This window comes from Mauremys mutica, chromosome 2 (assembly GCF_020497125.1).
Source record: "Mauremys mutica isolate MM-2020 ecotype Southern chromosome 2, ASM2049712v1, whole genome shotgun sequence".
Lineage (NCBI taxonomy): Eukaryota > Metazoa > Chordata > Testudines > Geoemydidae > Mauremys > Mauremys mutica.
The window spans coordinates 268,040,672-268,054,373 of NC_059073.1; the positions used below are offsets into that span (position 1 = coordinate 268,040,672).

Consider the following 13,702-nt stretch of genomic DNA (forward strand, 5'->3'; position numbering starts at 1 on the left):
CCTTTCTGAACCCCCTGTGGGCAGCGTTGGGGTGGGGACTTCAGGGAAGGGGTTGGATTGGGGCAAGGAAGGGGTGGGAAGAGGTGGGGCAGGGCAGGGCCTAATGGAAGGGGTGGAGTGGGGACGGGGCCAGAGGCAGCAACGGAGGGTGTCAGTGATGTAGCCCTCGGTTCAATGCACCTTGTGGCCATTTGAGTTTGAGACCCCTGGTCTAGGCCTTCACCATGCCTTCCCTTCTATTTTGTAGACTTGCTGGCATGTGGATGGTTTGTTTGGGACACAGCTCAAAGCACTTTTCAAATAAAACTTTATATTGAGGCTGCATAATGGTTTGGTGGCAGCTGGAGAGAGATTTCAGGATGACACACTTGCCCATCAGAGAGTAATGCTCACCACTGTTGCTGACGTAAGGTTTGCCACATTATAGGTTCATAAGTCTGGCAGCCAGAATCTAGCACAGTCCAACAAATGACCAATATATGGTGCGTCTCAGGTAGGAAAATACTACCATAACTGTCAATTACTTAATGCTGTACATAAAAGTGGGGGGATGCATCCCTGTCCTGGTGGCCATCAGCTTGGGGTTTAAAGACTGGACTGTTCCTAAATAAATGAGAAAAGGCAGTTTAGGGAAAGGACTGTAGGACCCACCTGAGAAGAGTTTTTGCTTTTCTTTTTATGTTCCATTCAAGCCTGGGCATAGCGACTGTAAGCAACTGGGCCTGTATCTTTCCTGTTGGGCAGGAAGTCATTTTTTGGCCTGTAAAAGCTACATTTCATCATGCAAATTCCACAGCCACCAAATTTTGCTTTTGGCAAGTGTGATGAAAGTAAGCATTCCAGGAGAAAACAGAAGTAGTCTCAAAAAATCTTGCTTAAATACAGTTTCCCAAGGGTGCAGGCCGTGCCAATAACTGCACAACAGTGAACCGGGTAGGTCACCATGGTTTACGTCACTAACCCACCAAGGGGTTGGGAAAACTACAAAACTGGTAAATGAGAGCCAAGTGGACACAACGCTCTCTCCCTCACAAGTACATTTTATTATATCTGTGTCAGGCACAGGATTTCCAGGCTGGAATCAGGAGAGAGACAGACTGAGTTTTGCTATTTTTGACATGTGACTTTTGTGTAGCAACCATTATTAATATCAAATAGATCTAATTTCTTCTTAATCAAATCCAGTTCTAATGTAAGAGGGTACCCAAATCCTGCTGACTTAGACCAGGGCCGGATTGGCCCCATTATATTTATAAAAATATTATCCCAACACATTTCCTAAGTCTCTATTAAGAATTGGCAGATTTCCTTCACATAGACCTTTTTATAAGCCCTGTGTTACCCAAATTCAGAAAATTTCATCCTCAGCATGTAGAAGCAGATAAAAAATTTGACAGCAGACAGTGGGATTTCCCCCATGCCCAACTTTTCTTCTGATTAGAGAGGATAAGACCAATATAAAAAGTCAGAATTCCTTCAGTGCTAATGAGATGAGAAAATTTGGATCCCTAAATATAAGAAATAATATAAATCTGTGCTGGTTTTCTCTCTAATAACCTATACTTCAGATGGCAAGAAGGCAGTTAACACTAAGATCATTTGATCACAAATTAAAAACAGTTTTGAGAATGAAAAAAGAAAGACCATTAAATCTAAAGCATGAATTGCATTTGAGAAAAAAATATTTTATAAAAACTCCTATACTCACATGGGTAGTGTAATCCAATTACAAAATCAATGTACCTCTATGTAGTGTTTCCTATTATTTATTGATAAATATGCTCAAAAAGAAATAATATACTGATGAGAAATAAACTTCATTGTTCTGGTAATAAGTTTAATGTGTATAAAACTGAAATTGAAATAATTCCACACTACATTCTTGTAGAGTCTCAAGTACTATTTTCCTGGCCTCGAAGGAATCATCAAATCTTCTATCAACAAGAATATCCAAAAGTATTTAAAGCTTTCAGACACTAAATAAAGAGTGTATTCTTTACCTCATTGCATTTACTTATTCGTCTAGCTACAATAAGCTGAATCATTCCTCGTTTGTTTCCTTCTGTAGACATGGACCTTCTTAGGGTTTCCATAGCATCTTGGTTTGTCTTGCCTAATAATGATTCTCCATTTACTGCTATTAGCTGATCATTCACTCGAAGCCTGCCATCCTGGCAAAAGAAAAGGTAACAGTCAGTCACATAAAATAGTGTGTTATAAAGGAAGTTTATGTCTTTAGTAAAAACAAAAAAGACTTTGCTTAATCCTAATAGTTTATAGCCAAATGAACACTGGTATAATAGCTTTTAAGCAGCCATTGTAGGAAGTGTCTGTTCCAATCATTTATACATTTGCACTTCAAGCCATTATCATAATCTGTTTACCCAAATAGCATACTAATTGAAATGTGCCAGTGATTGCTTTCTTCCTTCCAGAGAGCCTTTAAAGGTTGTTTAAATCCTGAGACACACAAATATGTGAATCCGAGTAGCAATCTAAAAGCTACATTTGAGAGCGAAATTAGAAAATACCAGTTCCAATGAACACAGAAATCCCATTCTCCTGAAAGCTGTGGCCTAAATAGTGGGAAAACAAAGACAGACAGATATTCCTATTACCTTGGACGCTGCTCCTCCGTTAATAATGGACTTGACAAAGATTCCCAAATCCGCATGGTTTTCTTTTGACCGGTTACCTTTGACACTGACACCAAGACCAGCTGATCCAGAATCATTAAGTGGAACTTCAAATGTCAGGAATTCCCTGGTGCCATCAGGTGTAAGAACAAGATCTTCTTCCTCTGATTTCTGTCAGGAAAAGATTAGCGTGGCATTATTTTAAAATGTTTTTTGCTTGCAATTGTCTTCCAGCTACAGGTAATGTTAAAGAAATGTTCTTTAACTGCAATATCACAATATTTCCCACTGAAGTTCCATGGAGAAATCCATGTTAATAGAGCATCTGGCATCACCTCCAGATGATTCCTAGAGCCAGATAGGGGAGAGAGTGTGTGTCCCCGTACGCATATGCTTAACCCATCATTGGCTAGTAAAAAGGTTTACGTGCCATATATATGGAGCACTTTCAATATTGACACAAACCATTTTACTAGCCAGAGGTAAACTGTATTAGAAGTATTTATATTATTATACTTTCTTACTTGAAAATACAGGAGGAAACAGACAGCAGGAAGATAGATAAATATTACTCACTTGCCCCAATTTCTACATTTGGAATTAGTAGTATTAAAATAAATGTCTTGAAAAATGTTACAGCTGAGATCAGCAACAGGAAACCGCACAGGCTCTTGGGTGCCAAAAAAACTGCACAGTCAAGGCTGGGTCCAACCAACCACTATTTCCTTTCTGTCCTTGCTCAGCCCCTCACCACTGTTCTTACTCCCCCCACTCCTCTGGTCCTGGATTCCTCTGAATACTTCCCATGCCCTCTTTTCTCCATTCATGAGCACAGTTTTAGAAAATCCATCCCAAGGAACTACTATCCCAGCCAGTGTCCCTGGACTGTGTGGCAGGCAGCTGCTCAGTGACACCCATCCACGCTTCCTCCTAGCTGTTCAACTGCAGGCAGCTGGCTTCCAACTTCACCTCTAGCTGAGATGAGGAGAGCCCAAGCAACTACTGCAGTGGAGAGTTGGCTGCTTACTGCTATGAGGGGCAGGGGCCCACTGAGTAGTCAGAACTGGAGCAGCATTCACATATCCGAGCAGCATTCACATATCCGTGCAGACAGAGAGAGGTCAGGCTGGGGAAGGGATGTTATATCAACTAGTTTGTTTTCCCTTCTATATACCATCATTTCCATGCAAAATTCTTCTAAAGACATCTGAGTGAAAAGAGATGCTTTAAATAACGGTAAGCACTACACACAGAGACTGGTATTGAAATAAAACAGTCTCTACTGTGCCACTCTACCATACAAAAGGAGATATTAATATGTGCATCACTGATGAGACAGCCTCCTGTTTCCAAAGATATGTGATACAGAATTGTGTGTATGGCTAGGAGCCTCTAGGTGGGTCATCTAGTTCATCCACCTTCTTTGTAGTGGGATCATTTTTGTTACCCCTAACCCTCCCTGAGAGGTTGGGTGTCAAGACCTGGTACACTGAGGCAAAGCCATAACAACATATAATTTTAAATTGACAATGCCCCTTTAATTGGTAATCACAATGCTGCAGAGCATGGAAACACACAGATTATACTAAAATTTTCCCTAGCCAACAATAATATACCAACAATTATAAGAAAATAAAATTTGCATTGAAGTCATATTTAACAGTAAGAATCTCAATTTAAAAACTATAAAAATTGCACCAAGAACATCACTCAACAGCATTAAAATGCACAAAAATGTAAAATGTGGCATTTAAAAATTTAAAATGAAAAGAAAACACAATCACTGCCTAATTGCAATAACTTCCATTTGATCTTGATACACTCCAAATTAACAGCTTCAGTATGTCAATCAAACACCTCAACATTATTTTCATGATTAGTTGATCTGCAGGAAAAATTTATTGCTTCATGTACTTTGACATGCCTGAAATAAACACACAAGAGAATCTATGTACTGTGATCCCTGAACAACATTCACCTCTCAAGATTTTTCACACACCGTGTCCAAAACAATTAGCAACCATACAACATTCTGTTCAGACTTAGTCTGCTGAAGGAAAGGTCATTTGAAATCACTTCAACTGAATGAATGAAGCTGCTCAAGTATGTAATTTGTAATAAAAATTCGATGGGTGATAAAATATGTAGGTGAATTTTTGGCTTCAAATTCACACCTTGCATCAATTCATAATAAGTGATATTTGAGATAAATTTTCTACTTTTTAAAATATAGTATGAATATAGTATACATTTAAATCATAAACTTTCTTGACTAGAGCAAACTTGTGGCAGTGTTTAGATACATTGAATATGGAGATAAAAGGTAATAAGAAAGAACAGATGATGTTTCTGTCCTAAACTGCCATTAATAACTCAGCCCTGATTTTAGAATGATCATAAAACTTGTAATTTTCCACAAAGGTAAAAATGGAACCACTGACAATCTGCTAAGTCCATTTTGTCATTTCAGTAACAGCATCTCCTTCTTATCACTTCCTGCTGCTATCCCTGTAGAGAAATTTCCTGCGTGGAAGTCTTCTCTTTGCAAGACCTGTCTGGGATCAGCTAAAGAATAACCAGCATGGGATGGAGAAATCAACAAACTACTCCCACCTAATGGGGGAAGCAATTTTCAATCAAGCTGGGATGAGTTTTCAAAGGGGCTTGCTATGGTTACAAAGCAGGCGGCATTCTCTACAGACAAGGTTCATTCTCTAAGGAAGCTTAGAGATCGTTTTTTTCTCAGCAGTAACTAAGTCACTGAAACTTGTCTGTTGTTACTTTGCAATAATATATACAGAAATGAACAGAAATTAAATTTATCATGGGGCTCTCAGGCAAACTCTAGTTCATTCTTGATTTCTTTCAAAGCATTGAGATAAAAAGCTTTGTACACTCACTCAGATTGAAAGAACACATATCTCTAAATTATTTCTAGAATAAAAAACAGATCATTTAAGGACTAAACTCATTTTTCATTAGCATATATACAATCCTACATACATAATGATGATACCCATGTGATAAATTATACAACTATGTTATAAATTGCATTTACCTGACGCCTCTAAACACTTAACCTAACTTTGACCACTCTGCCTCCATTAGTACATCTGTGCTGCAACTTGTAACATTCCAAACCTCAGGGCAATGCCATCAGCCTCCACTTAGTATTATTAATAGTTTGAAGCCAATTGCCAAAATAGAGGTTTTCTTCTTTTCTTCCAAATGTGGAATTTTGGCTTCAAAATTACCCTGACCCAAAGCTAAGAACAGATCTCTTTAGTTCTGGACAAGTGATAGGTTTACGGTGACACTAGAGCTAGAAATAGTAGCCTTACATCACTGGAAAAGGAAGAGTCCCAGCTTCTGTCTTTTGCTTGTAGCCTTGGAAAGACTCAGTATAATTGGACTCTAAAATCATAGCATTTTTATGTATTGAAAGGAATTTTACTGCATTTTAACAAGATTTTTAGAATGCATTCATTATTTTCTTCTCTTCCTCAGAGGCCTGTACAGTTGGATTCATGGCACTAAGAGATCATGGTTTTACAGATAGTAAGATTTTAAAAAGTCTCAATAAAACCCATAAAAATTGTCTGAAATATTTCTAAAATACTTATTCAGTTATGTGTGACATATACGGGACACATGATAGTTTGGTCTGATGTGACATGAAGGCTTTACTGACACTTGTTTGGAACGATCTGCAAAAATCATTTATGGCTTCACCACTCATGAGTTATGTTTCATATTAAGCAAGCCCTTAACCAAACCTCATCAAAATGTACCAACACTCACTCTCTCCTTCTCTGTGTCTTCGTGTGTGTGTGTGTGTATATATATATATATATATATATATATATATATATATACACACACGTACATACATCTACAAACAAATAAGAGTTAAAAGGAGTCAATAGCAGCTCATTTTGTCTACAGAGAACTGTTTTCCCAGAGGCAAAATTTAGTATTTATGTAAGTACTGGCTAGATGTATGATGGCTAGATGTACTAGAAACAGTGCATGTGGGTGGTCTGCAACACACCTCTGCAATTTCAGTTTTTGGCCTCTCCTGAGAAGAAACACTGAAAGCTTCTGAGTCCTGTGGTGGACATGCATTAAAGACAAATACAATAAGAGGGGCTCATTTAGACATGAAATTGGGCCTCCAGTGGAGAAAACATTGTCCATCGATTTAAAAGTGACACACAGAGATTCCATCTATGTTTCTCTCTGATAAAAAATACTTTTTAAAAGAGAAAGTGATTTGTAGTATGGAATGGCGGGTTTTTTTGTGCATTATAGGTTTCACTACTTAGAGCATCTATTTGTCTAGTTATAAATTGATGTAGAACTTATCTTGAATTTCCTCAAAACTGACTAATAAAAAAAATCTTGTGCTCTCTTTCCCTCCCTAACTCTTCCTAGGTTAAGTATTTTAATTTCCTCCATATGTTAAACAAACAATAATGAATCTTATTTGCACATATATACCAAGTCTCATCATTCATATTGGCTAAGTTAATATGTCACATCTGGCAGAGACTGCAGTCTGTACAAATCAAATAGCAGCTGCTAAATATCAAAAACTATATTTGAAATGAGTGGGTGTTTTTTTTTAAACATTTTATAGGAAATGTGGTCTGCTTAAATTTTAATCCCAGCAGAGAGAAATTATTTGCATGTTATATGCAGATTAAGTTAGGAATTTGTTTATATACTAGTACAGTGTTTTACATAACTAGCATTGAAGTAATCCTGCTGTCTTACTAGTTGTGATTCATTCTAAAGCAAAGGATTTGGGTTCATGGCCATGCAAAAGAAATTTCAGTTTGATAGCAAACACAGATACTCCATCTTCAAAGATGCTTTCAATTTAATGCTTAAAATGGATAATAAAAGTGCAAGAGAAAGAATATTTTGCAGGCATTTTTCAAAGTAACCAAAATGCTAACATGTGATTTTCATTTGGTACGAAATTAAAGCATTGTGAAAGCAGAAGTCTAAGTATTTCCACGTGTTTTCTTATTTACCTGGGTATAAGAATACCACTGCTTGTCTATACTAATATTTTTCTTTTTACGATCACACCACTACTGTTCTGATCTGTGGATTTATTCACTTACAATGATTGTTATAAGTAGTTTGAAATCAATATTTAAATCAATTGATCAGAACTCTATAAACCAGTGGTTCTCAACCTTTCCATACTACCGTACTCCTTTCAGGAGTCTGATTTGTCTTGCATACCCCAAGTTTCACCTCACTTGAAAACAACTTGCTTACAAAATCAGACATAAAAATACCAAACTGTCACAGCACGTAATTACTGAATAATTGTTTACTTTCTCATTTTTACAATATAATTATAAAAATAAATAGATTGGAATATAAATATTGTACTTACATTTCAGGGTATAGTGTATAGCAGTATAAATAAGTCACTGTATGGAATTTTAGTTTGTACTGACTTCACTAGTGCCTTTTGTAAACCTAGACAAATATTCAGATGAGTTGATGTACCTCCTGGAAGCCTTCTAGGTACCCCTGATTGAGAACCACTGCTATAAACAAACTGCTTATCATACATTCCTAACTCTGTGAAACAGGTGAAATCAGTGTAATAATTATTAACTACTTTGGATCACACAGGTAATGGTCAGTGGTAGCTACTACAATGGGTACAATTAAAGCTAATATGCTCTTATCTCAAGTTTTTGCTCTTACTCAAACTTTTCCCACACTATGTACTAAAACCCGTAAGCAGTGGTAAAAATAATCCTGATACTTCACAGACTTCTGTACTGTAGAACTGAAAACCTGGGCACTAATCCAATGGCATGTGGCTCAAGCCCAAAAGCCCATAAAATAGCTTTCCTTTCCAAGCTCTCTCTGGTTCATGAAAGAACTTCAGTGCCCAGCACACTGATCACATAGGATCCTAACCCTGAACACTTCTCCCATATCATGACCTGGAAGACAGCGAAAGCTGACATATCTGAGAGAAGGCCAGCGAACCAAAGGAAAAAAATCCTGGCTTTGCAGCAGTTTGTGGTGAGAGCATACAACAACTTCCAATGGAGGCAACATCAGTGTATAAGGGCACTGAGTATGGGAGTAAGGGGATCTAGGCTCTATTCCTAGCTCTGCCAGGTAACCTTGGCAAATCACTTAAACCTCTCAGTGCCTCTTTTCCCCCTTCTGCCCTTTGTCTGTCTCATCTATTCAGGCTGTAAGCTCTCTGGGGCAGAGACTGCACCCTACCACGTGTGTGTAACAGTGACAAACACAAACGGACCTAAGCTTGGTTGGAAGCCTCCAGTTATTACTGTAAAATAAATAGTAACTGAAAATCCTGCCCCCTCACCTATCAATTGCAAGCTGATTTTCAACTCCCCTATCCTCCTCTTCCCTCCCCTTAACCCTTCCACTCCCCGGGAGTGCCCACAAGAAAAGGAAATGCAGAACCCAGACATCTTCAAATTTTAGCCAACACAAACATTTAACATTTAGACAAGCAGTCCCCACGACCACTGGACAGGGTCTGTTGAGACCAGCTGGAGATTCTAGGGGACCACAACTGTCATGATAGAAATGGCTTTTGGATCAGCAAGCCCCCACCCTTTGCTCTCTTTGGCTGACCAGGGAAAAGTTTCTTCAGGACACACAAACTATCTACAATTCCTTCCCTTGTTGACTTTCATGCTAGAATCCACAAAGCTATCCATGACTTGGCTATGGCCACATACTACAAACACTGTATTAAAACTACCCTAAAATTATCTTTCAGGGTGGGTCGGCTTCATCACATCGCAGTGTTGTGTAAAGCAACTTCAGAACATTTTGATGTTGCATCATGAGGTGAGGACAGAACATCATGAATCATGTGGAGAAAGTAAATAAGGAAATGTTATTTACCCCTTCACATAACACAAGAAACAGGGGTCACCCAATAAAATTAACAGACAGCAGGTTTAAAACAAACATAAGGTAGTACTTCTTCACACAATACACAGTCAACCTGTGGAATTCATTGCCAGGGGATGTTGTGAAGGCCAAAAGTATAAATAAGTTAAAAAAAGGAATTAAATAAGTTCATGGAGGATAGGTGCATCAATGACTATTAGCCAAAATGGTCAGGGATGCAAACCCATGCTCTGGGTGTCCCTAAACCTCTGATTGCTGGAAGCTGGTACTGGACAAAAGGAGATGGATCACTCGATAATTTCCCTGTTATGTTAAATCCCTCTGATGCATCTGGTATTGGCCATTGTTGGAAGACAGGATATTGGGCTAGATGGACCATTGGTCTGACCCAGCCTGGCGATTCTTATGTCCTTATGTTGGATATCTACCGCGTGATATTCTGACAGACTTTCTTTTTTCCAGAGGTCAAAGATGTAAAGATGGTGACCTTAATTTAAATCCATATTGAGCCTCCAGCTTGCTATACAAAATAATGTTAATAAAGCTGAAGCAATATAAAAAAATTTCCATGGCTGTTCGATTGAATAATGAAAAAAAAAAGTTAAATATCCCGTGCCCTGTGTTTACGCCCCTATAGGCTTGCTTTCCACCAGTATTCCACAAAACAATTTCATTGGCAGGAATGGTCATGGAAACAAAGTATTTCAATTGACTTTCTTGGTGACGTTGGCAAGCCACTTCACCTCTCAGTGTCTTTTCTGGATTGAGTGCCAGGGAAGAACTCATACTTGAAGACTTCAGAGCCCACAGTGCAGTAAGAAAATTTTACATTTTTAACATGAGTGTTCAAATTAGAAACCTAATCCTAAAATCTACACATCCAACCAGGGAACAAAATACCATGTGACCTACATGCCCTATCAAATCTAACAAACAGATTGAATTTCGAATTTCAAGCATCTTATACTTTTGGCGAGCTGCTTATGATTGACTGCAGCAGGGGAGGCAACCTATAGCACGTGTGCCAAGGGTGGCATGCGAGCTGATTTTCAGTGGCACTCACACTGCTCTGGTCCTGGCCACCAATCCGGGGGGCTCTGCATTTTAATTTAATTTTAAATGAAGCTTCTTAAACATTTAAAAAACCTTATTTACTTTACATACAACAACTGTTTAATTATATACTATAGACTTACATAAAGAGATCTTCTAAAAACATTAAAATGTATTACTGGTACGCGAAACCTTAAATTAGAGTGAATAAATGAAGACTCGGCACACCACTTCTGAAAGGTTGCCGACCCCTGGACTACAGGATAGGAATTATCCACGGAAATTATTAACTCATTCATTTCAAGAAAATTCACAAACAGAAAATGTTAAATGTTAAATTTGTTATATACATCATTCACTGTGGACTGCTGGCTCAACTCTCTTCTTTAATACTCCATATAAATCAATCAGTAATATTTTATGTCCAATGGTAAGAGAGTCTAAACACAGCAGTATCCTGCAGAAGATTAGATTCTTTCTTTTTTAAAAAGCTATCAGTTTCTTAGACTGCATCTTTATTAAAAATGTAATCTGAAGCCATTCAAAACTACTCTAAAAAAAGCTTTGAAGCCAGTGCAATCACACTCACATCCCTTGCTATCAGTACCAAATTATTAGAAGACAAAAGCTGCATATATTCCTGTATATAACAAGAAGTTATAAAAAATAATCGGCATCAATCATTCATGATACAGACAATCAACATAAGAGAAAAAACACTGCCAACCTCATCACCAGGCAAACCTCTCCCCATCTGGTAATAACATCCCACATGAAATGTCAGTGCTGTCCTCAGTATATGCATATAGGCTAAAACTATTCAGACTATACTGCATGGGCTCAACTTTCAAACACGCTGAGCACCTATGGCTCCAGTTGAACTCAAAGGGGTATATAGGTGCTCAGCACCTGTAAGAAATTCAGGCTCCTTGTGAAAGAGACAGTTCTATTTCTTCCATAGGGCAAAGCTTCCATGTAATTCTGAATTACCTCTAAAAGAAGTGATGAGACCCTATACTGCTCCCCTTGGGCAAAATATCAATGTTACTCCCGGGGGAATTCTGTGCCCCTGTGGTGGTGCAGAATTCATACCTTCTGCAGATTTCATGGCTCCTCCGCAGAAAAATGGGGGAGCAAAGAAATCTGTGGGGAACAAATGCCCCTTCTGCGGCAGCCCGGGTGCATCTGTTGGGAGCAGCCAGCAGCAGAGATCACCACCACAGCGGGGAAGAGGGAGGCTGAGCATGCATGTGTCCCTGAGGCAGAGCAGAAATGTAACAACTAAGCAAGCAGGCTGCTAATGTTCCCATTGTTAGTTATTAAGCCTCCTTTACCTTGCCAGAGTGGTATAAAGGAGCCTTATTGTAAATTACAGTAATGGAATCCTCAGCTAGGAAGGTCTATGTCAGGGGTTGGCAACCTTTCAGAAGTGCTGTGCCGAGTCTTCATTTATTCACTCCAATTTAAGGTTTCGCGTGCCGGTCATACATTTTAACGTTTTTTAAGGTCTCTCTCTAGAAGTCAAAACAATTGTATGTAAAAACAAGCTTTTAAAAATGTTTAAGAAGCTTCATTTAAAATTAAATTAAAATGCAGATCTTATCAATTTAGTGCAGTGATTCTTAACCTGGGGTGCACACACCCCCGGGGGCAGGGCCGGTGCAAGGATATTTTGCGCCCTAGGCAAAACTTCCACCTTGCACATCAGTTCATTGAGGGGCAAATCCCCAACGAGCCTTTATAGACCCCAGTGGCTGCTCCCCAGACCAGGTTCCCTCCTCCCCGCTCCCTGAACTCTCCTGGAGGGTGCACAGCCCCCCAGCGAGCCCTCCCAACCCAACCCAGGTGGCCCCCGCCCCAAGTCCACTCACTTAGCCAGGCTTGGGCCACTGCAGCAGCTCAGCAGGGAGGAGCCGCCTTCCAGAGGCACCAGAGAGCCAGAGCATCCTGCTTGCGGCAGCAGTGAGCCCCAGTCATGGAGGAGCCGGTGCAGTGCAGGGGGGCAACAGCTCTGCAAAGGCAGTGGCGGCACCGCTAGCGGGGAGCAGCTGAGCGCCCCCACCCCTCCTGCTCAGGCTGTGGCCCAGCGCCCCCCCCGGGGGCTCCTGCAGGCTGCAGTGGATGTATGTGGGCATGCGCCCCCTGGCTCCCCCCTTGCCTAGGGTTACCATATTTCAACAATCAAAAAAGAGGGGAGAGCCCTGCCCTAGCCCCCATCCACTCCCTCCCACTTCCCACCCCGATGGCCCCAGTCAGAAGCCCCAAACCCCCACCCCCCGCTCCTTGTCCCCTGACTACCTCCTCCTGGAACCCCTGCCCCTAACTGCCCCCCAGAACCCCACCCCCTACCTAAGCCTCCCTGCTCCTTGTTCCCTGACTGCCCCCTACTGAGAGCCTCTCACCCTAACTGCCCCACTAGGACCCTACCTCCTACTTGTCCCCTGACTGCCCCAACCCTTATGAACACCCCTGTCCCAAGACAGACCCCCGGGGACTCCCACGCCCCATCCAACTACTCCCCACCCCCTGACAGAACGCCCAGAACTCCCAACCCATCCAACCCTCGCCCTGCTCCCTGACTGCCCCCTGAGACTCCCCTTACCATGCCCATGCCGGTCAGACGCTGGCTCCATGTGGAGTTTTGCCTCCATGTGGAGTGCTGAGGCAGCGGGCGGGGGGGCGGAGCTGTGGGAGGAACAGCGGCCGCAGCTCACACTTCCCGGAGCCACAGAACCCGAGTGCGGTGAGGGGGGAGCCGGAGGGCGCGCCTGCCCGGTCTGTGGCCTGCTGTCCCCCCCAGGGGGGCTCCTGAAGTGGATGCATGCTGGCGGCAGGCCCCGCGCGCCCCCCGGCTCCTCCCTCGCCGTGCTCAGGCTCTGCAGCTCCTGGAAGTGTGAGCTGCCGCCACCCCTCCCACAGCAGGCTCAGGCCCCGTGCCCCGGCGGCTCACACTCCCGGGAGCCACAGAATGAGCGTGGTGAGGAGGGAGCCGGGGAGGTGCGCCTGCCGCCGGTCTGGGGTCCTGGCCACCGGCCCCGCTTCACTCAGCCAGCTGCGTGTGCTGAGCGGGGCCAGCGGCC

General features: G+C 41.5%; 1 protein-coding gene across 10 annotated transcripts in view; it reads right to left on the reverse strand.

Moving 5' to 3' along the window:
• PARD3 (par-3 family cell polarity regulator) overlaps positions 1-13,702 on the reverse strand; it is a 648,875-nt gene that overhangs the window by 220,578 nt on the left and 414,595 nt on the right. For all 10 annotated transcript variants that reach the window (XM_045004634.1, XM_045004629.1, XM_045004631.1 and 7 more), the window contains 2 exons: positions 2,619-2,807; positions 2,001-2,171 (listed from right to left, as the gene is read on the reverse strand). In XM_045004634.1, coding sequence (XP_044860569.1) covers positions 2,001-2,171; positions 2,619-2,807 — 360 coding nt within the window. The remainder of the gene's footprint in view (positions 1-2,000; positions 2,172-2,618; positions 2,808-13,702) is intronic.